The sequence below is a fragment of the Merops nubicus genome, unplaced genomic scaffold (genome assembly GCF_000691845.1).
Source record: "Merops nubicus isolate BGI_N331 unplaced genomic scaffold, ASM69184v1 scaffold6262, whole genome shotgun sequence".
Lineage (NCBI taxonomy): Eukaryota > Metazoa > Chordata > Aves > Coraciiformes > Meropidae > Merops > Merops nubicus.
The window spans coordinates 47,242-72,119 of NW_008591478.1; the positions used below are offsets into that span (position 1 = coordinate 47,242).

General features: G+C 39.2%; 1 protein-coding gene across 1 annotated transcript in view; it reads left to right on the forward strand.

Annotated features, from left to right (window-relative positions):
* DNER (delta/notch-like EGF repeat containing) overlaps positions 1–21,218 on the forward strand; it is a gene marked incomplete at its 5' end in the record, with an annotated part of 54,732 nt that extends 33,514 nt beyond the window's left edge. Inside the window, 6 exons of the mRNA XM_008950274.1 lie at positions 4,403–4,627; positions 6,876–6,998; positions 10,136–10,249; positions 11,281–11,412; positions 15,637–15,883; positions 20,128–21,218. Coding sequence (XP_008948522.1) covers positions 4,403–4,627; positions 6,876–6,998; positions 10,136–10,249; positions 11,281–11,412; positions 15,637–15,883; positions 20,128–20,239 — 953 coding nt within the window. The remainder of the gene's footprint in view (positions 1–4,402; positions 4,628–6,875; positions 6,999–10,135; positions 10,250–11,280; positions 11,413–15,636; positions 15,884–20,127) is intronic.
* Between the last annotated feature and the right edge of the window lie 3,660 nt (positions 21,219–24,878).

Sequence of the window (24,878 nt, forward strand, 5' to 3'; positions counted from 1 at the left end):
CCAGGGTCTCACCACTCTCATGGTGAAGAACTTCTTCCTTGTGTCCAGCCTGAATCTGCCCACTTCCAGCTTTGCCCCATTCCCCCTAGTCCTATCACTGCCTGACATCCTAAAAGTCCCTCCCCCAGCTTTCTTGTAGGCCCCCTTAAGATACTGGAAGGCCACGATAAGGTCACCTCGGAGCCTTCTCTTCTCCAGACTGAACAGCCCCAACTCTCTCAGTCTGTCCTCACAGCAGAGCTGCTCCAGCCTTCGGATCATTCTCGTGTTGATCTGCTTTCAGAGTTAGTGTAGGGATTTCAGTGGACTCATTGGCTGATCTACTAATAATAATTGCAGATTCTTTTAAATCTATCTGGGATTTTATGATAACACTACAGGCTTTTTTATTTTGTCAGCAAACTGTTGCTGGAATTAGATTCTTGTTTTTTAGGGTTTCCATTGTTTTCAGTATCTGATGGTTCTGCAGTTGTCATCTTGTTACAAGAGGCACCTCTGATACAGGATTCCATGGCACCTGTTTATAAGGCCTCCCTCTTCCCCATTGGTGTGCAGGTGGTCCTCATAGAGCCCATGAAGCCATCTGAGCCATGGGATAGTGAAATGGAGAGGCCAGGACGCTCTTGCCTGTTCTTTGCTTCTGCCCTGCCAGACCTGTTTTTTTTTTTTTTTCCTGGCCTGTTGCCGAGTTACTTATGACTAATCTGTTAAAAGTTCCATCTGTAGGTGTTTGGTGTTGTGGGTGGGGTTTTTTTTGGTCGTGTGTTGTTTTTGGTTTTGATTTTTTTCCCCTAATGCTACTCAGAAGTCTAGTTTATGGCACTGTGTGTTCTTTAGCTCTACACCTGAAATAAATGTGAGAAGAGTAATCCATGCTGCTTTTGATGAATATTGCATTGACTCTATCTTGTAAGAGAAGCATTTCTGTAGGTCCAAAACCACGTTGCAGTACCAAAAAAGCATGTGTCTATCTGTAGGTATAACAGGCACACACTTCAGTGTTTGGCTTCATGTGTAGAGCCTGTTGCTAAGATTTATTTTACTTTCCATTAATCTGATCATGCTTTAGACCTTCTGCTTGAGCTTACACTTGCTGTTTGTCTAGATCTTTGACTGACTTTCTTTTCCTTTTTTTCTTTTGAGAGTGGTGTCATTTTAAACTTCTTTTCAAGTTTTCTTTCTTCCTTTTTACGTTAACTTTACGTTACGTTAACACACACAATTTCTGGCTGTCCAGCCTTCAGAACGCTTTCATCTAGCTGCAGTTTGGGTGAATTTACTTCAGCTTTTCCTCTCCAGGCTGTACACAGTAAGTTCCATGCAGTGGAAAACTCAGCTTGCTTCATTGTGTGCCATTGTAGTCTAGCACTGTCAGTCCTGCTGTGGCGTGTGTGTTAGCTTGCCCACGGTGCATTGGAAAGTGCTGTGTTCTGTAGTATGAGTGGAATCCTCAACCAACTGTTACAAAAAGGGATACACTTCATGGAACAACTTTTTGAAATTGGTTTCTTTTTTTTGTTTTTCATTCCATAGCTCTGGCGTAAAATTTATGAACATATAAGGAAAATGTGGCTTTTTAAACTCATTTGTCCAGGACCTAGTATTTTGAGGATGCTCCTAAACTCCTGCTGCCAGCAGTGCCCAAGAATATCCTAGTTTGGGCTGGAACACACAAGGCAGTTGGAGCCTCTCCATCTTTTTCTTAGTTAAAATAATCTAAGTTTTGTTAATTCTCCTGTGGTATATTCTGTGTGAGTTACCTATGTTTAACATCCCTTTCCTTCTTCAGTGTATTTAATTGAGTTTTTGTGCATCTATAAAACATGGAGTATGTCTACCTGAGGTTGGAGTCCCCAGGATATTTAAAATGAATTGTCAGTCTCCCTTTTCTCATGTGTGCTGGTAGCTTTAATGTCTTTAGGCTGATTACCTCACATCTCACTTGTTCTTCAAGTCTTGGAGCTAGCTCAGTCAGGTTGACAGACTACACTCAGTTCACTAGATCTCTCTGGCCTAGGTTTTCAGCAAACCTAATCAACCAAGAAAGAAAAACTATAGAATTTAAACCCTTCAGTAAATGTTTGGGGGTTGGGTGTTATGCTTTAAAATTTAAATGAATCTACTTCTCATGCACTTGTTTTCAGAAATGGCAGCTCCTGACTTCCTATCCATGATTACAGTGCTAGAAGTACAGTTAAATAAAGTTAAACTCACCTGAATGTGAATCATGAATAATTAGAAAAGAAAGAAAATTAAAATGCACTCAAAGTAACACATCTGTCAAAATGAACTGAAAAGTATTTCCCAATGAATTGTAACTTGTTTGAAATGTTCTAAACGGTGTCATTCCACAAAAATATTTACTGAGTCAGTAAAAGATAATGAGGTACTTTAAAGTATGTAATGAATGTGGTATTTGCTCTCACTTTTGGTATTAGTCATCAGCATTATAAAATACAGGGCATCAGTTCTAGTACATTAACTGCTTTTAATCCAACAGCATGACTTTACTGATACAAAAATATAGAAACAAGGCCCAAAATCTGCTTCATTCTGTCAGGGATAAGATTTCAATAGAGGCAGTAATTCCCAAGTGTCACCTGTCGTTGTTTTCATGCTCTATGTTGTTGGTAGGCTGCTGTATAACAGAGACATCTTCTCCATCTTGATCCTTTCTCTCATCATTGGGTGCATTTTGTGGATGTTGGATGGCGTTTTAATTTGTTTTTCTCTCTTTTTGATTAAATGTTTTTCAAATCTAGAGTCATTCTTCGTGCATTTACTTATTTTCTTTGTTTTCTGAAATGTCATTACTGTTTCCTGGGTAGCAGTGACAATGTGGTCTGTTCTTTGTCTTTTAGAGTGGGACAACTGCAGTGGTTTACACTTTCTGTTAGACTGGGAAAGCTGCCTTGCTGGGTCTTGAGTGGTGGCCTGATTTGTGCCTAATTTCCCATTTCCAGTGATTAGTTTATCATAATGTTGGGAGCTGCTCTACAATGTAAGATATTCCAAGGAACTTTAAGCCTGAAAAGTGATGGTCTGTAAGCCACTCATCAGAAAATACTGAATTGAATGGAAAGAACAGTTTGCTCTTCTGTTTGGAAGAGTGCTAGAACTGGAATATACTTTTCTGACTTGGTTTTGGGTACAATAACAACATGTAATGTTACTACTCATATGAGTGAAGTGCTGGGATCTAAGCCTCCAGCTCTGAATCAGGGTTGACATGTGGATGATGTCCACAACCAGGCAGGAAAGATCTTTCTCTTGGTTTTCTTTCAAGACCTGGCCAACTTTGGGTGAAACCTGATAGAGATCACCACCAGGTGCCCTGCCTTTAGCATTAACCTCAGGTGTCCCACCTCTACAGGTAACAGTATGAAGACTGGCTCTGCTTGCAGTAGATGGGGGAAGTTTACCTATGTAGAGGATGCACTGTGTACAGTTTCCAGGTACTGGAAGGGCTCACTGACTGTCTATTGCAGGCAGAGTTCCCAGTGATGGTGGGACACCATCACAACTGGGAGCAGAGGGAGGATTCTGTGTGTAGTAATAGGGCTCTTCTTTGGCAGTTGCAGAACGGTTGGAACTGGACTGGTCCCACCTGGCTGCTGACTTGGTTAGCTCCTGTCTATTCCTCGCTGTACACCATGAGTGAATGTATCAGTCTTTTTATTCCTCTGGTTGTTAGCCACCTGATATGCTCCCTGTATGCTTTAGAGTTGGAGGGAAGGATCTGGCCCATGTGCTGCATATTGATGACAGTGTCCTTCCTACTGGGGCACACAGTCAGCAAAAGAACGAGGTGTATGTATGTATAGATACAAACTATAGTTAGTATACTGCAATTTGTTCAAGTATTATTCTTTTCTATATCCGATTAAAAAAAACTCTCTTGCAAGAATCCTTTTCTTTAGATCTAATTTTTGCCTGATGTTGGTTCAAGAAATAATTGTCTCTCCTGCTAATGAGAAGTATATTCCTGTGAAAGATATTCTTTTAAATTATTGAAGCCCAGGTGAACTCAAGGTGTGCTTTAGATGTTGCTGGTTTTTAGCATAGGTGTTAACAGTAATTTTAAAAAGGTCAGTTTGGATTTCTCTTTTTTTTTTCAGGCTAGTCGAAAGAGGATAAGCACGGTCGGTCACAACAAATATTTTTTCAATTTTTTGCCTTAATCATATGATAGTATGATTCTATCTGAAACATGTTTTATTGTATTATGTTAATAGGTAAAATTAGAATTTTATATGTATAGGGAGTCTGTATTTTTGTAATTCTAACAGAACTTAAAAATAGGAATATAGCTATATCAGTGGATTACTTGGAACTTACTTGAGTTATTGAAATGGTATTCATATCAGAATGCTTACTTATCAAAACTATTTATTGCTTTTAGGGTTTTTAGGAACCTCTTGTGAAGAAAAAATAGATCCTTGTGTGTCATCTCCCTGCCAGAACAATGGAACCTGTTATGCAGATAGACTTGCCTTCTCCTGCAGCTGCAGTCCTGGATTTACAGGACCCACGTGTGCCCAGCTGATTGACTTCTGCGCTCTGAATCCTTGTGCGCATGGCATTTGTCGCAGTGTTGGAACCAGCTACAGATGCCTCTGTATTCCTGGTTTGTACCAAACACTTACATGGTTTGTGAATCTACTGTTTTTATATGTAGATTCCATGCGTAGTTTAAAAATACTTCCTTTTTCTCTTTCCAGTGTATAAAACACATTGAGCAGATGTTCTGTCTGTTTAGAATAACGATAGCATTCTACAAATTCCATTTGGAAAATCAAAAATTGCAGAATGAGCACTGAAAATACCCACTGAGATCCGTTTGGCTTGGTTGATATCTACAGCTGTATTATAAAACCGTAGTCTGCAGGATAAATCTTTTTAAGGTGAGGTATCAGTGTCATTGGAATGACAAAATTTGGCAGAGAGAATGGAAAATGTGGCACTGATCATTGGGGAAGGACTAAAAACAAACAAGGTAGCTGAACAAAGGTAGAGAAGGGAAAAAATGGCTTGCGCAGAAGGGTTTAATTCTGCCATCCATGTTTTATATAAATTATCTCTCTTCATAGGTTCCAGGGATCTGTTTTAGGTGGGTATAGCTGGTAGACTTACTGGTAATGGTTTGGCAGAAGAGCCCAACAGTGCATAGTGGTTTTGTGGCATTTTGCTTAACTGGAGAATTTTCTTTTTCTTCACTGTATCAATGCAACAGGATTTTGGGGTGCTTGCCTTTATACACTTCAGCAATGATAATTAATAGGTGAAGCAGCAGCTGCTATCATGTGCTGCACATCCACTACTGCTTAAGCACTTGAAGTGAAAACCACATTGCAAATAATCTGTAGTTCCTGTTTTAGACTTTTTCCCTGGCACCTGTATTCATGCCCATTGCATCCTTATTGATTCTTTGCTCATTCATCTGTTGCTTTTGTTAGCTGTATTTAGTGAGTAAATGAAAGTTTTCAAAAGCAGATAAACATTGTTCCATTGCATGGTATTATAATACAGATTACAAGTATGTATTGGTGGTATTATATCATGCCAGCAGGGAGGTCAAGGGGAATATCAGCTATGATGAGTCAAAAAGGTTAAACCAAAATTAAGTGATGGTAGGGGTGGGAAGAACATCCTTATGTACTGTTAATATACTGTAACACACCTTCTCTGTATGACTGTTCTTTGTGAAACAGGGTTTTTAATATAAAAGCATGTTTGAAATTGCTTTTCAATGATGTGTTATACATGAATCATAATGAAACTTCAAGAACATTGAGGAAAGTTGGCAAATAGAGGCAAGCTTTTGTTCAAAGCAAATGAAACATTTTCCAGTCTACATGGCTCCCAGTACCAGGCAAATAAATAACAGCCCAACAGCAAAAAGCACTCAGTATCTGCTGCATACAAAGTGTCTCTGGCATTACCCTGTGGCTAGAATGTCTATCCTCACCTCTTCATGGGTGGGTAAAGAAGAGATGGTGCTATGGTTTTGTGAAGCCAAACTGTTTACTAAAACATAGAAAGCACTAATTTGTGTTAATGATATCTGGTCAACTCGGGTGATGTTAACTGTGTGGTCTTCGGCTTGCTTGAGATGGAGTTGGGCTGTATGATGCCCCAAGTCATGTGCTAAGATTTGCCATTATCAGCAGCACGTGGCTAACAGCTGGAGACACAAAAAGCACAACAGTCTGGTCACTCAGTTGTTTGCTGAAATATCCAAATAGGAGGGGGTAAATGTTATGAAAGATGGATGTTTTGTTAGAAATGTTTGTACTATTTGTATTTGTACTTTCAAAAAGATAAGAACATATTATGTTTAATCTATTAAATTCTGAACTTTACCATGAACTTAATTTGGCTAATTATGATTCTTTCCCTGTGTCCTCAAAGAGGGGGAAACAACTTGTTTTGAAAGGCTTGAACAAATTGCTGGTATTTCTTTCACTGGTCAAACACCAGCAGTTTTACAGTTCTTCTGTGCTAACGCTTGCATGTCAGGAAGAAAGCCATGTTTACGTTGCATTTAAATGCATCATTTGTACTTGGTAAGCATCATGACCAATTCTGTTTCTCTTGTTGATGTATTAATTGCCTATAAATCTAGACATAGTTCCTGGAGTTGGGTAGTACCTGCCAGCAGAGGTTGGGGCTTCTCTCAGGACACTGTGCTTCCAAGATTTTTCTAATTTTCAGTTGGGAAGCAGATGTCCTTAAAAATGGTATCTTAAGTGTATGTGTCTGCACAGCGTACCTCAATTACCAAGCCATCTGCCAACAGCCTGTAGTTGCCTAATTGTTAATTTTTACTGGTACATGTCTCATAGCTGGTTTTATTTCTTCTTTGTGTGATTTAGGTTACCACGGCCTTTACTGTGAAGAGGAATACAACGAATGTCTCTCTGCGCCTTGCCAGAACGGAGCCACCTGCAGAGACCTTGTCAACAGCTATGAGTGTGTGTGCCTGGCTGAATATGAAGGTAGGATGGGGCTTGCCTCTTGTTTTTTGAATCATTCTATGTAATTTTTTATGGAAGGTTCTGTTACAGAGATAGACAATATTTTTCCTTGAGCAGAAATTAATGGCACATCTAAAAGATACACACAAGCTTCAACGTAAATCTTGATCCCATAATCTTTATTAAAATGAGTAGTTGAGATTGGGCTGCTCTGTGAGGAATGTGTTCTCATCTGGGGTCAAATGGTTTCTCTCTGTTCTTCTTAGGGGTGCTTTCCTTTGCCATTTTCAAGATATGTTGGAAAGGGATGAGTTTTTAAAAAAAAAATCACTGTAAAATAAAATTGGTTTTCAGAGGTTTTTTAATTTATTTTTTCCAGTGAAGTGAGTTACAAACATGGTAGTAGAAGAGTATTTGAAACAGATTAGCACAAAGGAGTAAAAATTGAATTTATATGTTAATTGTTCATTTAGAAGACCATAAAGCCCAGATACAGTAGTAGGTCTGTGATGGCCTTCCCCCGTTTACTGTAGCTATTCTTAGATACACTTCAGTGAAATCAGTCTTTGGCAGTTCTTAAGTACTTTATAAAATAGAGGAGAAAAGTATGTGTTTTGCTATACAAAATCCTTTGCTTTGCAGTGGATTTCAGCTTTACAGAGCAGCACACATCAGCTGTCTCTGACATATTCCTCTGTGGAAGGCTAAAATGGTATTTTTTTGTGTTTTCTGTTTCTAATAATACTGTAGGAACATTTCGAATGTAATTTTCTATGTTATTAGTATTTTTAAAGTGTTTTACATAGAATGACTATGTTTTAAGGAACATTACCCCAGTATTTTCTCATTAAGTGTATCAATCCTTATCGACATTGATAAGCAACACTCACTTAATAGCTGCTTGAGGCTAATTAAGTATTTCATGCTGGTGATTGCACTGCTTTTTGACAACAGATACAGAATTCATCTTTGTAGAGACTTAGAGAGGAAATGACCCTCAACTTCTCACAACATTTTAAAGAGCGCTTAACCACAATGTTACGACTTCCTGTTCTGTTCTCATCTGACCTGCACATGCAGCTGAAAGCCCTGTGTGCACAGCACACTTTGGCTTTAGGTGAAAGTGGGGGATCTGGTCCTGTAAGCAGGTTTTGCTGATGACCAAGCATTCTTCAGTCCAGTGCTTAGGGCATTGAGTGACACTAAGGAATAGACCTGAGGTATCCAGTTTAAGATTTGATGTGGCCTGTTAGAGGCCTCAATTTTACCACCACTTTCTGCCTCCAAACCCTCTGGCTGGCCAATAGACTCAAGCTTTTACTGCTGCTCTGGGCTGAAGAACCTGCCATAGGTGCCTGTGGGCTTCTGGCTCCTGGGGCTCAGCTGCAGCATGCTCCAACCAGAGTGCTCTGGCAGACTGACCCAATGGTGTCAGGAGGTCTGCAGTGAGTTTGTGTGTCTGTGTGTAAAACATAAGTATAAAATAAGTTGCGTTTATTTTTTATTTAATTATTGTTATTAATTTGAGATTCTTGGGTTTTACATAACTCATGCAAGCTTGCACTGCTGTACATAAGTGTTGAACATGAGAACTAAGTTCATTCTTTTTAATTGTTTGCACATAGATTTGCTTGTATACATCTGATGTGTCCAGTTTCTTCCTTTTTGGTATTGATTTTTCTTTCGCATACTATTTTCTCTAAAGACTATATTTTCTGATTTTCATTTTCACTGATTTTACCTCTGGATAGTTCCATCTCAAACTCTCCAAATTCAAATTCACAAACTGCCCAATTCCAGTGTAATGCAATTTGTATTCATGAAGGAGGCTGGACAAGAGTAAGGCAGGATCAGCTGCATGTCGACTGGTCAATGTATTTGTCTGACCTCATCCAGTCCTCTGCTATCATTGTAGGTTCTTTTATCTCCACAAGCAACATATTTCCTTCACGGTCATTCACTGCCTCCTGATTGAAAACTTCTTGATGCCAGTGGAGTTTTTATTCAAAATAAACAATATGAGTTTGTGTCTATTTGACTGTACAGTTATTAGGACAGGGTTTAGAAACATGAACCACCTTAAAAAGTGAAAAAGTGGTTGTAATTTCTAAGTGTTAACACGTTGAAGCATTCAGAATCCTGTCCTGCTCTTCAGTTTGTTGAAATTCGTGTAAAAAGTTTTTAAGAATTGGAAAACTTGAAGGTAACTTTGGATTTTACATGCTCATTTTGGATTCATTGACAAGCAAAGAATGGTAATAAGACTTGGATTTACACTTAAAATTTATCATTAATGCATGAATTTAAGCAGGTATTTTAAATGGAAGCTAATTTCACCGTAGTAAATAAATTAGAAATGAAGTCCCACCAATCATTGGTTACTCATGTATGTACTTTTTTTTTCCTGTGCCATCCATGCACTGATTAGATCATTCATGTATTGATTTTTCTAGTTTTCTCTGGCCCTACTTCTCAGATAAATGATGCATGTAGGAGTGGCAGTAGAGCTTCCCTCTCATTCCTCAGGTGTGAATCTGCCGTGCTCTGTGTCCTGTATGCCAGAATTGGCTTGCACTCACTTCTGCAAATCAGAGCTGCTGGATTCACACAGCCTCTGCACCTGAGAATGAGAAAGTGAAGGCAGTGGCATGAGGCTGAGCAACCCAATTACTTATTTTTAGCTATGTATTTGAATAAATTAATTTCTCTTTTGATTGCTGTAGTTATACTCCTCAATTTCTAGAAAAATCAATGACAGAAAGATCAGAATGCTTATGCATGCAATTGAAGAAATTGTTACATAAAATGCTTCTGATGACCATTATTGCTCACATTTTATTGATGAATATGAGATAGCTGATCAGATTATGCTTTATACTGTTGTTTTTTCATAGATGCTCCAACAGTTCTTGTTAGCAGATGTTGCCCTACGAGTTTTATCCCAAATCCACAGTGGGTGTGAGGAGCAGGGAGGAAGCATGTGTAAAAAGTTCAGCCACCATGAAACATAAGCCTTTATTCTTGGTGGCATTAGCCCAGTAGGACAGGTTTGGAGGCTGTGTGTCGTTGCACCCATCCAGGTGAAGTTATTGCATGTGCCGATTCCATGCTGTCAGCACAGGTTGTGTTAATGGCAACTACTAATTCTACCTTTTCAGGAAACCACTGTGAATTATACAAAGATCCTTGTGTTAACATCAACTGTCAGAATGGTGGCACTTGTGACAGTGAAGGTCTAAATGCTACATGTGTTTGTGCACCTGGATATACAGGCAAGTAATTTGTGTGGTACACAGAATGCCCAGTTGTCAATGTTCACTGTGTCCAAAAGAAGACAATTACTGAGTAAGACTGTGTCTCTTCAAGGGGAAAAAAAACTTAATTTGGGCTTTACTGAATTATAATTAGTCTAGTAAGAATTAAAAGTTCTTGATGTTACTTCAACTTCTTTGAACTTGAAAAATTTTGCAGAAAAAAAATTCACTAAGCTAATGGCTATTGAACATTTGTTATGGCCTTGCTGCTTGAGACTAGATAGCATTTTAAAAATAACCTTTTGAAGACTTCCAAGTAAGCCAATATACTAATTGGATACTGTTGAAACTGTTAAATGTTTTAATATTGACCTTAGTTACTGTGAGCTGAAGAAAGTACTTATTCAACTGATGCTTTGAGAATGATGGTAAGCATCCCATTTCATCCTTTGGCCTTGTATTTAAACCGACTTGGTTGGTGTAATCCAAGCATCTGCTGTCAAGATAATTTACCACCTGATGCTCTGAGTCCTGTAGGTAATATCCAATGCAGGAGTAATAGCTAAACCCATTCATAGCTGTTTTGTCAATCAAATCATGCTTTTTGGTCTGTGCTAATTAACAAGCATTTTTAAAAATAAAGAATTAGGATTGTTTAGTGGCTGTTTCTCAGAGGGACTGATTATCTACATTATTGTATAGCACTGCAGAATATACACGATAAACTGTTAAATTGTGTTTTCTTGGGATGGCACTTACATTTAAAGACATGAGACACACATAATCTTGGTGAGGTTAGTTAAGTCACTTAGCCTCCAAGAAGAAAATATGATCCTCATTCAACCAGGTAAAAACAAAATCTGTGGATTAAGCTGGACTCGCTTCTTGAAACACTTAGAGAATAATTCTGATGTTCTGAGACTAAAGATGCTAATGAGCTCTAAGGTGCTTTGCAGCTAAAGTAAAATTAAATGACTGATGATGTACCTGCTATATGAGGCACCCACTATGTAGAAGTTTGCGGTTTTTTGGTTTCTTTTTGATACAAGGTGAAGAATGTGAAACCGACGTGAACGACTGTGACAGCAACCCGTGTCACCATGCTGGAACCTGCATAGATCAGCCCGGTGGCTACACCTGCCATTGTCCACACGGGTGGGTCGGGGCGAACTGCGAAATACGTAAGTTCTGCAGGAAATTCTGCCTGCTTTAGCTGGTAGTGGTGGGGTGACAGATGAGTTTAGTTCTTGGAGACAGCAATAATTATCCTGGGAAGGTGCTTCTGGAGCACCTCAATGAAGTAACAGTTGCGTTTCTGTTGCGGAATGAATAGGTGCCAAAGGGAAACAGATGGGTTCGTGTGCTTTCCAAGCCCTGCACATGTGCTGTATGGAAGTGGTCGTGCTTGTTGTTCCAGAGTCATTCTGTGGCTGTCATGCTCTAGTTGCTAAGAGTTTGGCTGTTTGCACTGCAGATATGTAGTGAGGTGCATAGAAACACATAGGGGAAAATGAGAGAAGCAGAACAGAGCGTGGAGTGAGCCTTTTCTTCTGTCCAGCTACTCAATTATTCCTGCTTCCCCCTGTGAGGGACACATGCCCCCTTAGGCACTGTATATGACAGGTAGGCTCAACCTTACATCTTTGACAGCTTACATTGACATGGTTGATCAATATTAACTCCTTTCTGACCTTGTTTGTAAGTGTATAAGAGCAGATAAAACTGCTTCAACTTAGTTCTCTTGAATGAGGGGATTCTCTGCTTAGTGCTTGTTTCTCTAAATGTAGCATCTGTTCCTAGCTGAACTGCAGTAGCCTTGCCTGCTGCTCAAGAGCTTGTATTTTCTGCTTGTATTGCATACTTGGAAACTGTAAGTTAAAACTGGGGGAAGAAGCAACAGCACTTTGTTGTGGCTTTTCTAAGCCTTTTAATAACTGACTTCTTTTATCTTCTGACTGCTGTCACAGGAGGTAGGGAATTAACTGGCAGAGTGTTAACTGGCATTGATAACACTGCAAGGCTTATCATCAACTAAAAATATTAGACCTTATCTTTCTGTCTTAGTATTTGGAGAATAAATCATATAGTATTGTTTATAGCAATTGTTCTCAAATGTTGAAGAGATTCTAATTACTGTGCTTTTTATCCTCAAAATCAGGATAGCTAATAGAGTGTATAGAAGTAATAATAATATAGGAGATACTAGAAAATGCAGTCTAGAAAATCCTGGTTTGGATTGGTCTTAAAGGAATGAAAACAGAGGGGGGAAAAAAAACTTTGCACAGTCGCACAGATACATTTTGATAAACAATTCAGTTTAAAATTTGAGAGTTACCAATAGTTTCTTCAATAAGCTTAACATTAGCAAATGTCTGATATTCCCTTGTTATTGAAGTCACTCTGACACAGCATCAAAGGGATGTGTTGATTTGGGACACCATGATAGTTCATGTGTCCCAGTGCAGCCTCTCTAACCAATGGTTTATTCACAAAGCTTTGGAGGCTTTCCTGAAGCACTTGGATTTTAACAGGTATATAAAGGATTATTCAAATAGAGAGAGACTGAGTTTTGAAGAAATCACTTAGCAGGAAGGATTTTAAAGCATTTTGGTCTGTGGGTTTTTTCTACATATCTGTGTCTTCAGAGGAAGGTCTTTGCACTGACTGTCTTTCCCCGAGTTATAAGCTGACCAATTGATGTGAACCCAATTCTAACCCTATCTAGAAAGGCCATATCTAGCTCCTTTATAAACAGGCACAGCACACCTGATCTCACTGGAGTGGAGTGAGGTGTGCAGTTGCAATACTGTTTAGCTCTAAAGATAGAATCTAGTAGTATATCTGCTTCTGTTCATCTCTCCATATCTCTGTGTCCTTTCTATCATATTTTCTCAGCAATTTGTACATAATAGCTAGTAACATATTGGAAGTTAAACACTGCATGCTGACTTCTTTTGTATTGGACCATCCATTTGAACGCTAGATAAAGACAGGATGAAGCCAGGCTCTCAGCCTCTTGAGAGGGGACAACCTGGTGTTCAGGAGTCATTTGACTGAACAGATCACATTTTATCTTGTGTGATTTCTGTTATTAGCAATGAAGGAGCCTGTTGGTACGTAGTCTTTTTTGTAGAACAGCTTGCTGTTTACTAGTAATAGTTGCCCATTTTGTCATTAGCTGTTTTATCTGACTACCCTAACAGGATTTTGGGGTTATCTTCTTGTCAAAGTGTACTCCTTAATTTTCAAGTGTTGAATATGCAACAAGACAAGAAGTATGTTGCCTGGATAATTGTGATATTTACTATATAATCTTATGCTCCTTACCAGTGCTAGCAATTCCAATTAAATCAGCCTTAATTATAAAGAGAATATTTTTTCTTTCAAAGTGAAATGTATTTGCCTGAAAGCTTAATGGAGCATTCAGTGTAAAAATGTTTAGAAAATGTCTTATGTGAATTCTCTAATGCCTGCTGGTTATTTGTTAATATCATTAACTTTGCCACTTCTGTAAAATATGTATGAAGTTACCAATACAAGCCAAACCATGTGGTTACATGAAAACAGACATAATAGAGAATTTATAGTACATGTGATCTTGTGCATACTGAAATCAAAGTCTTAATCCATCTTGAATGTTATTTTGACAGCTGAGAATACTGTGACTTCGAGCTAGCATATGTTCTTTCTTATCTTTAGAGTATAAGATGTTAATCTTGATATTTTTATCTCGTGAGGAAGAAATTCTTCTCATTCTTATCATCCAGAGATGGAAGACACAGAAGCTAAATCAGAACTGTCTTGCCATGTATCTGTGTACATTAGATCTGGATTTGGCCTAGTCTGACAAACTGCCATGTGTGACAAATGTGCTGCAGAACAGAGATAGAAACCCATCCCAAACTACGCAGAGCACAGCTGTATTCTCTCCCTCACATCCCACCTGGGGACGTTGCAGTAACAGCATTTGAGAAACATTAAATCACTGAGCAATTCTGGCTAATAAAAGCTTTACTGATCTGTAAAGAAGATAATGCAAACAAGTAGTTAGTCTTATAAACTCAGCTCACATTTGTGGACAAAAAGTCTAAGCAAGCCCAAGGTCAGAAGTGCTCCAGGACAACCTTGACTACTGTAAACAAAAAGCAACCATTACTTCAAACTCTGCCCAGGTGAATCCTGGACATTACTGCTTTGGGCTTTCTCCCTGCCTTCCTCTAAAATGAATTTTCTTTTCTTCTGTCGTTGGACATTCTCCTGCATTTCTGCCAGAGATGGAAATTACATTGAGAGATGCCACTAAACTTGTGATTTCAGCTCAGGTGCTCAAATCAGTTGTCTGCCATTATCCATGCCCTCAAGAGGTGCCTTCTAAACATGTCTCAACATTCCCAATGTGCTTGATGAGTCCTGCTGCCAGACTGTGCTTAAGTAAAGGGAGTTTCTAAGCCAGTACAAAGCAGAAGTCCATTTGAAAAAGTAACAGTCAACTTGCTAGAAATAACTTCTGCTGAGTGGCAGATTTCTGTAGTCAGAATGATTCAAGTCTGTTCCTGGTGTGAAATCATTTATAAGACCATAGGCTTAAAAGGCTGCCAAAAATTAACCCCAGAGGGAAGTAAAGGTTAATTAAAAATACTCTGACCTATGCTAGAGAAAAACAGATCCAAGGATGTGCAGGCAATTGATCTGTTTGTTGGCACTGATAGACAGTAATTTGGGCATCAAGAATATTTATAAAGAAGGTCTGGAATGCATAACTACAAGAAGCCTCTTGCAGATTGGCTTTATTTTAGGGTCTGCTTTGAGACTTCTCAGCAAAACTATGCTTGAGAGAACACTCTAGTGGGCTCAATACTAGAGCACTTAAGAGATGCCCTTTTTGTCTTTGAAATGTTGGTTTTGAAGTCTCTGCAGTCTGGTGAATATGGCTGTAACAAAAGCCTGTGTTTGAGATGAAAAATCAAGCATGCTTAATACATATTAAATCACATATTTTAGCAGAAGTGTTCACTTACTGTTGGAACAATCTGCACAAAGAACTGGTGGATAACTAGAAGGTTTTACATAAAACCTGCCTACCTTTAGAGAACCTATAGTTAGATTATAACATAATGCAAGCATAACTACATGACTTTCTATGACTTGGGTTATACAGGAGATCAAACTAGATAAGTGTTCCTATATGACCTTAAAAAAAATGACAAAGAAGATGGGTGAAGGATACAGGTAGTGCTATTCAAATGTGTTGCTTGTTAGGCTTGGTGACATATCCATAACAAAGTCTGGGAAGGTTCAAATTACATATGCCCTTAGCTTCAAAAGTCTCCACAGATATATTGAAAGTGAGTATCATAAAAGAAATATAAATTCATTAATTAATACAGTCTTTTATTTGTTACCAGATCTGCAGTGGAAGTCTGGGCACATGGCAGAGAGTTTAACAAATATGCCTCGTCACTCCCTCTACATCATCATTGGAGCTCTCTGTGTAGCCTTCGTCCTGATGCTGATCATCCTCATTGTGGGAATCTGTCGCATCAGCCGCATCGAATACCAAGGCTCTTCTAGGCCTGCCTACGAAGAATTTTACAACTGTAGAAGCATTGACAGTGAATTCAGTAGTGCAATTGCTTCTATCCGACATGCCAGGTTTGTTGTGGGGAGGGTTATGTAAAAGAAGTGTTACAATAGGTAATTTCAGTCCATGCATAGTGCATCTAACTGCTGTTGGCAGAGAATGGGCTGCTTCACTGTGAAAAGACAGGGCCACTGGCATTGCTGCTTGTTCTTTTTTGATCCCCATTCTGTTCTCAGCTGAAGCATGATCATCCAGCACAACTCCTTGAGAACAGAGAGAGTTAATTCTGAGTTTATTTGGTGTAACTGGTGAAGAGGAACAGATGCGGAGTGCTTAGCCTCTAAGATCTGTTTGGGTTGCAAATACTCTGATACACACAAGTAATTTGATTAGATAGCAAAGGCAAGTTGTTTTTTGTGACTAATTCACCAGATTTAGTGAGCCTCCCTGCAAGTCACGTGTTTTTGTGCTCCTATTTGCCTCAAAATTAGGATCTTTTTTGTGTTTTCCTAGTTGTAGTAATTTCTTTACTTTCGGTTTTCATGGAGCACTTCCAAGTCACAGCATTTGGTGTCAGAATAATAGAAAAGCAGGACTGGAAGGGATTCAAGAGATCAAGTGTAAGCCATTGCACTGATACAGTATTAATTATAACTAGGTTCGCCACGAACAGTTGTGTTTAAAGGCCTCTAAAGGAGTTAAATAGAGTCAAGGACTTCCTTAAAATCCAACCTTTTCTTTGCTACAAATTAGGCTCCTCTTCCGGTTGTCATGACGAATAATTAATCACTCTTCTCTTGACAGTAATGACATACATCAGGTGTTGTGCCCTTCCTCCTTTTATAATTGAAGCAGAACAACCTTTTTCTTCCCTAAACTAACCCATTCTGCCAGTATCTTCCACTGGACCATGTCAGCTTCTTTGTTGTCTCTCTGGGACCTGCTTTCTCTGGGAAAGAGAAGGATTGTGTTTCTCCATTTGTGAAGGATGGTCCCTGAAGCTGGAAATAGTTCTATAGCTGAAGCTTTTCCTGTACCAAATTATCTGAGTCATCACCTCTTGCACCTTGTGACATTCCTGTGCATACATCTGAAAAGTAAACCTGCTTGCTTTTTTTTTTTTTTTCAAATTTGCATTACACTAGGGTTTGACTTAATTTTGTAGCCTGTTAGACCTTTTCATCACCCCAAGATCCTCTGTGCCCCTTTGCTTTCTAGCCAGTATTGCTTCTTCCATATTTGACATCTCTCTTCACAGGGCATAACTTTTATTTTTGTTGTTTTTTTCCCATTTCTTCAAGAGCGTTCATGTGCATTACTATTAAAATGCTTTTAAAAGAATGGAGGGAGACATGTTCCTGTGTGTCGACGTGGAGAAATGTGTGCATATTGGTTGGTGATTGCTGGCAGTTCATTTTCTGAATACTCTCGTTCAATTTCAGTGCAAATGAAATGGGTAAATTTGTTCCACTGGTGAAGTCATCAAAGTTGCATCATTGCAGCTTTGAACAGTAGATTCTTACCCTGTTCCAACTAGATTTATAGTAAAACATTTATTTTTTTTTATTATTTGCCCTTCTGAATGTCCACTGTTACGTACTATACATCTCCAAGGCTGGGGAGCAAGGTGTAAAATGACACTGCTAATCTTTCAAATTAAACATCTCCCTCCTACTGCAGCAGTGATGAATGTGTCAGTCCTGTTAAATTCCTCCTTGCTGAAGTGGTACTTTGATCTTCCCCAAGGATGTGAATTGGTCTCCTAAAGAACAGTGTGAAACACCTGGGGCTTCTTACTTATTTCTTAAAGCGAATTTGGCAGTTTTCTATCCAAGGGTACCAAGGAAAAGTGAACTAGCAAGGCAGGATATTTTACTCTGGATTTTCACTGCATTTTACAGTTTTACTGACAGGTAATGGAAACGGTAAGAGATTTCCTGTTTGAAACCTTTCAAATCTTGGAAGCTGAGCAAGTTCAGGTATTAATCACTATTGCCTGAATTACTCCAAATGTATCACTGTTTATTACTGAAAGTAGAAGTTCAGAAAAACAAATTGTCTTCAGGATTAAATAACATGAAGAAGTTCTTAGACTGGGATATTTTAATGATGATTTTTCAGGTCCATATTATACAGCTAGAAATGGCATTACTGAAACCTGTCAATAAAGGGTTTCCCTAACTTGGAAAAAGTGAATCTACTTTATGATTAACCGTCATGTCCCTCCCTTTTCCAAACTCAGTGCTTCCCAGGATTGAGATTGCCCCACATGGTGTATGCTCTGTTAGATTAATATGCTTGTTGTATTTGGTTACACTGGAAGAACTCTTCATTCATTTGTTAATATGTGCTCTCCAGTGCACACTGTAGCAAGTCCCTGCATCTTCTCACTCTTACCCCTTGAATCATTGCCTTTTGCAGACTGTATTGATAATTGTTTTACGTCACCCCTTAAAGAATGCAATGGCATGCTTGTGCAGTCCTGCCAGATACATGCCCACTGCGCTAAGACTTCCCGTTTAATAATTCTGTTTTGAGACCTCTGAGGTTTGTGTTAACTCTGTTTCCCATTAAGAGCAGGGACTGGCTTCTGTACTGCCTGATCAAAGCAGTGTGGTCTACCAGTGAGATGGCTTAGCCAAGCCACAAACAACTAACACATGTGCTGTGGTCTTTCCTCAGCATTTTGTAATTAGGGGCACATGTCAACCCTGACCTACACAATGCAGATTTGTGCTGCTTCACCGTGTGCAACAAGTCATGTGCTCTCTACCTGTCAGAGCAAATTTTAACTTAAATCCCTAGAGAATGTTCATCATCGTTTGTACCTCTGCAAAACTCTGTTTCCTTTGAACCTTTGAGAGTGATGAAGAAGGCTGATTCAGAATTCATTGCTGCCTGGGATTTACTGAGAAGCCATGATTTGATTCTTTCATGCAATTCTTGGAATTTTAACTCATTTACAAAAAATGGTTTTACCCGTCCTGGCATTGATGAGTGAACATGGCCTGCCTACATTTATTAAACTCTAGAAGAAAGCACACATTCATGCATGGAGAAGTATCTAGTGTGGTGTTACTGACAGCTGAAGTACTCTGAAAAATGAAATTTCCACCATATAGATTATGATACTTCCATCCATTTTAGTTTTGTCAGCAATTCTAAATCACTGAAAACAGCCAATATTTAGATAGGAACAGTCCAGAAGATGCATAAAATCTTGGAAAAAAAGAAGTTAATTTTGGTTTGGTCGAAATATTATCCTCAAAATCTGAGTTTTTTTTAATCTTGCCTTACATGTGCAGAACTTAAAATAATATACACAATATGGTACATAAGAAGGGGATAAAAAGAATTCTTAATGGCAATTACTTTCCTGTGTTAATGTTTTCTCTGCAACAAGTCCGTAAGGAAAGAAGGCTTGATTGGTTTTTGCCTCATTTTCCTCTGATTTCCTTTTTGTTATATAAAGTTCCTGTATTTGCAGTCAGAATGCTTTAGTCATTTTTCCATTTTAAAGTTGGATTTTTAGCCCAATTTTTGTATCTTAATAAAGGATCAGAAGGGTGATAGCCTGTCCAGGCTGGGCCACGCTGCGGTAGCTGCAGCGGTTCTCTGCCCGGGCAGACAGCCGGGTTCTCAGCGGCGGTGCCTGCCCAGAGGCAGCACACTACTGATCTCATGCCCTCACTTGTGAACCTTTGCTAGATTATTAGCATGTTTGTGGCACTGCAATACCCTAGCTGCCCTTAATTTTGTCAGTGTTGCAAGCAGTGTGCAGCAGGTTGATAATTTAAATGTGCTTCTCAAGTGGATGTCAGGTGAGCAAAGGCTCCAAGTTTGTTTTCAAATGCTTTGTCTATAGCTTGTAACTCAATTCAGTGAACAACTATTGCATTTCTAAATGAAAATATCATAGAGTTGTCTATTAACTTTCTGTAAACATATACAACCTGACCTTAATTAGTGGTTGTTAGACCACAAAATTCTGGCCTCACTGAAATTGTATCAGCTTCACTCTCGTCTTCTACGGTCTTCCCATATTCTGATACTGCTGTATTCCACGGCCAGATTCCTGCAGCCTTTGATATGGAACCTGTTTCTTGTTCACAAAATGATTTTTTTTATATATACATATATTTTGAAAGTCATAGTCCAGATATTTCTACGTCTCTACTAAGGGCATGTATTAACAACCTAGAATTTCCCTGTGCACACTGGGTTTGTTCCTGACTGCATACCATGACTCGGTGGGTTGTAGCTGTTAATTCACTCATACTCCTGTTACTCACCAAAAGCTTGCTTTTGTTTCCAGGTTTGGCAAGAAATCCCGACCTGCGATGTACGATGCAACCCCCATTGCTTATGAAGATTACAGCCCTGATGACAAACCTTTAGTTACACTGATTAAGACAAAAGATTTGTAATCTAGTGTATCTTTTTTTGGATTATTTTTCAAAAGGATGAGCTACTAACCTAATTTAATATTTTTAAGAAGAAAGCGTAAGTAATTTAAACCATTAGATGCTTCAGGATTTTCTGTAGAATATTTAAGAACTGATTTTCTGCAGCTTTTAGTTTGTAAAAATATTTTAAAGAAGAATTTGTGAACTTCATGAATTACATTTTAATGTACCTTGAGCTCTAGAAATGATAAGCTTTATGATAGTGTGTGCTTTTTTTCTCAGTAGACACTATTACTGAACCCAGATGAGTTTCTTGTGGTTGTTACAGAACAGAAAACAATAACTAATGAGGAGTTATTTATGACATGTCAGTGCCAGCTTTCTCAGTAGAGGTAGGAAAAATGTGAAGCATAATATTATATATAATATATCCATTAATTAAAGAAATCTAAAATGTTTGTGTTGTAAAAAAGAAACTAGTTAAAGTTATTATTCCTAATCTGAATGAATTAGCTTTTTGCCTTATCCCATGCATGGATAGATAATCTATTTCTCCATTATTTCCTGAAAGTTGCTGAAACATACTCTTGAGTTGTTTGACATTTTTGTAATAGTATTCAGGCTAGGCCTTGTATGATAAAGTGCCTCTTGAGGCAAAGTAAGGGCGTGATCCTTTAAACATTGAAATCAGTGAGAGAACTTCCATTGATTTCAGTGGGCATGGGATTAGATCCTACAATTGGACTGAATCTATATTTTTCTTTAAAGGTTAAAGTTTTTTATATTGTGAGTAAACTAAGCATATGGTTTGAGTTGTATGTTTCCTAAAGGTTGTTGATGTACAGTATTGTTTCATGAAAAATATTGTGTGTTTCTCGTAGTGCTTCTTCTTTAGCACCAGTATGAGGGTTTTGTGGCTGTATTTGATTGCTTATGGGCTTCATAAAATTATTGCTTATTTCAGAAAATATTGAATAAATGTTATCAAGTGAAGATTGCAGCCGTTTCTTTGTTTTTCTTCATATGAAAGGTCAGTGTTGTCTACAAATTTGAAAGGACATGAGCATATAATGGGCTGTAAATAATGCCAAAAGAAGGTATTCTGCCTGTTAATTTGACAAGTAAAAAATAGGCTTTATTATCAAGTTATTCTCTCACAAGTGAGATGCATACAGCACCAGAGTAAAGACCTGCTGTCCTAGCCATATGCACCACAACCTGTCACTGAGTGGATCTGACTGCAAATCCAGGCTGTAAGTTATAGCAAGAGTAAGGCCTTCTCACAGAGCAACCAGTCTATGTGAATAGGCTTGATGTGACTTGGTGTTTCAGAGGCCAACCACTGAGGAAGCCACAGCTGCGTGGTAGAGGGAGAGCAAATTTCTTACCTTTAGATCCTGCAGCACGTTGCTGTGCTATGTCCAGTTAGTAGTTATATTACAGGCTGATAAGCGCTGAAGGACTAAGCTCTGGTTGACCTTTTAATGTTGTGAAATCTTGAACTGCGTCCAAAATTTTCATATTTCACATAAATAACATTTCTAGACAGAAAAAAAATGCCATCAGGAACTTGGATCATCTCTGTGTGAGGACAGCCCTTGTCTCAGGCAGTCCTTCCCTTTCCTTGCAAGTGCTGACATCTTCAGACCTCAGCTTGCAAATCAAGCTGTTGGCATTGCTAAAATGTAATTTTTAATTGTGAGGTTCCATTCAAGTTGTCAACCCCCCCAAAAAAGAGTAAATGCAGCATGTAAGGGCCAAATTTGAAGTGTTGTGAATGAAAGCAAATGAAAACATATTATAGTAGAACTGTTAACTTTAGCTTTATTGCCAAGTTAATCTCTCGAGTTCTTCAAGGGAAGCACTACTCAAAGAATTCCCTGACTGTTTGGAATGGCTGAATGGTAAATACACAGGTTAGTAACACCATGCTGTGTTTGAAAGATGGAAGTGCTGCTGCTCAGAAATCCAGAATACCTTTCCTGACATCCTGTCTCTACTACCATGGGCTTTGTGATGTTGGCTGAAGAAAATAATGACTAGCATGAGACCTAACGAATGTAGTTTCAAGGTCCCCTTTCATTCCTGAGGCACAGTTTTCTGTGATGAAGGTTGTGTGTTTGCACCTGATGGCTGTCAGGCCAACTTTTTCCTTGGGACAGTTTGCTGCTGCTTTATTCAGGGTATGGAAACTTTGTTTACAGTGACTTCTAGTAATGTTTTAAGACCCCCTAAGAAGGAGGGTCAAGAACAAGCAATATCCTATGTCACTTTTTGTAATTTGTATGGAATAGTGCAAATAGATTGTTGTTATCAATGATTTGTTAATCAGTTAGCAAATACTCATTCATTAGTGCCTTTTCAGTTGCAATGTATTGCTTTGTCTTTGAAAAAGTGTCAATATATCCAAAGTAGGGAAACAAACTACTCTGTTGTTCTAGGGAACAGACATATTAAAAGTCCATATTTTATGTGAGATGTGAAAACGAGCAGCAGCCCTTCTGCATACCAATCACACCTTGATAGTGATTCTTGACCATCCCACATTTCTCTCAACTGGCTGACCTGAAAGATAAATAATTTGCAAGGAGCGATTTTCCTGTCACCTTGCAGCCTCTGCCCTCTGTAAATCATCCTGTGCTTCCTGTGAATTGTGTTTTGAAAATTACTTTTGCGCCTTCCAAGTTATTTAATTAAACACTGATGGCATGTTATGCATGCACTGTGCCTGAATCCATGCCCTTCTGGGGTATTTGTAAGGCACTGAACTGCCTGCCAGATGGAGCAGCCCTCAGACCTGGAGGGAACAAACCTGTCCTGTGTTTTTATCCCAGTTCTGAAGATGCTAGAACAAGTTGATTACTGTTGGGGGTTGGAAGTGGGTGATCTTTAAGCTACCTTCCAACCCAAACCATTCTGTGATTTTGCAGATCCTGGCTTTCTGTGGGTATACAGGAATGCAGGCAAAGGCACTGATTATTCCATGTCCTTTTCCTAAACCAGAGGAGATTTGTTCCCTATTCAGAGCAAATATAGATAGCTGGCAATTACTATCTGCTGCTGACATGCTACCTGTGGGTTTTTTTTTCTGTAAATCATCGAGTAACTTGGCTTGCACTAGAGGTGATTCCTCCTGTGCTACTTCTGTGGCACAGAGTGCCCTCTGTGAAACCCAGCATCTCAATCTTTTATATCCTTTCACCCCCCTAATATTTAGGGAGAGCTCCACTTAGGTGAAGGTGATTTCCTTCTGATGGGAAGTGAGTGAACCAGTTGAAGTGCTGGGGTTTAAACCCCCAGCCCTGAATGAGGGCTGGCATATGGATGATGTCCACTACCAGGGAAGAAAGACCCTCCTGATTGGTTTGCACCCAGGGTCTGGCCAGCCTTGGGTGGGAACTGGTTAGGGGATCACCACCACATGCGCCCACTTTCCACATTAACTTGGAGGTGGGACAAGAAGCCACCTCTGTAAGAACTGACTTTGCTTGCAGTGCAGTTGGGAGGTCTATCCATGCAGTGCATGTGCTGTTTGGGGGTTCTGGCTATAGGAGGGACTCCCCAGCTCTTTATGGCAAGTGGAGTTCCCAGGGTGGCAGGATCAGAACACGAAGCTGTCTCTGAGTCCCTGCTCTATAACTGGGCTCATGGCCTGGCTGCTACCATTGCCCATGGCTTGGCTCCTCACCCGGCTTGCTCCCTTCTTCATGTCCACTGTAGTGGGTGAGGGCATTGACTTGTTCCTCCCTTGGTTGTCTGGAACTTTGGATCTCTGGGGTGTGATGTGAGAGGGGAGGGAGGAGTTTGGCTGCTGGCCTGCCCATTAATGTTAATCTTTCTATATTGGGCAAGCGGTCAGAGACTAGATGAAAACAAACAGAACTTCAAGGTGGTTATGCCACATCCAGCCTCATCTAGGAGGTGTTGGCTTAATTTCTTGTACAGTGCAAAATGGATAACAAAAATTACCTCTCTGGAAAAGTAAGATTTCTGTTGTTATGAATTCCAGTTCCAAATCTTCCTTTTAAGAAGTTTATGATAAGATGATTATTGTAAATGAGCTTCTGCTTCAGAAAAGAGTAAAACCTCAGGTAGGATTTGTTTGGTGAGATCTTTGGCAAAGGAATGTAAACAAATAAGCTAACTGAATAAACTTCTTTTTCTGATGTGCCGAGCAGAAAAGGCAGCAAAGTTAATAGTTTAAGAAAATAAGCTGGTCTACTGTGCTTCCTTCAATAATAGTCTAGAAGAGTCTAAGGGAAACCATCTGCTCTGGCTTACTAGACTTTTTGCTAGAATCCCACAGACCAAGGGAGGTTGTGTTTATTACTGTGAAAGCAATGCCATCTTCTTAAAGAGATGCCTTTTTGTCTAGGATTTTGGTTTGTTTCTTCTCCTGTGGATTGATCTACTTCCCTTCAGGGGTAGCTTCTTGCAACAGAACGGAGACCTCTTATGAAGCCAGCTGTGACTTCTCTTCCACCTCCTGGGAGCAGTATACACATGGACAATAATCCAGATTTGAGCGTCTTAAACTTTAGACTCCATTCATGTGTCCCTATGAGCAAGTTTGTGTGCATATGCATGTGATTGTACATGGATGTGAGTCCACCACTGCTCAAATCACAGTGTGATTGTTCTCATCTTCACCACAGCTTTT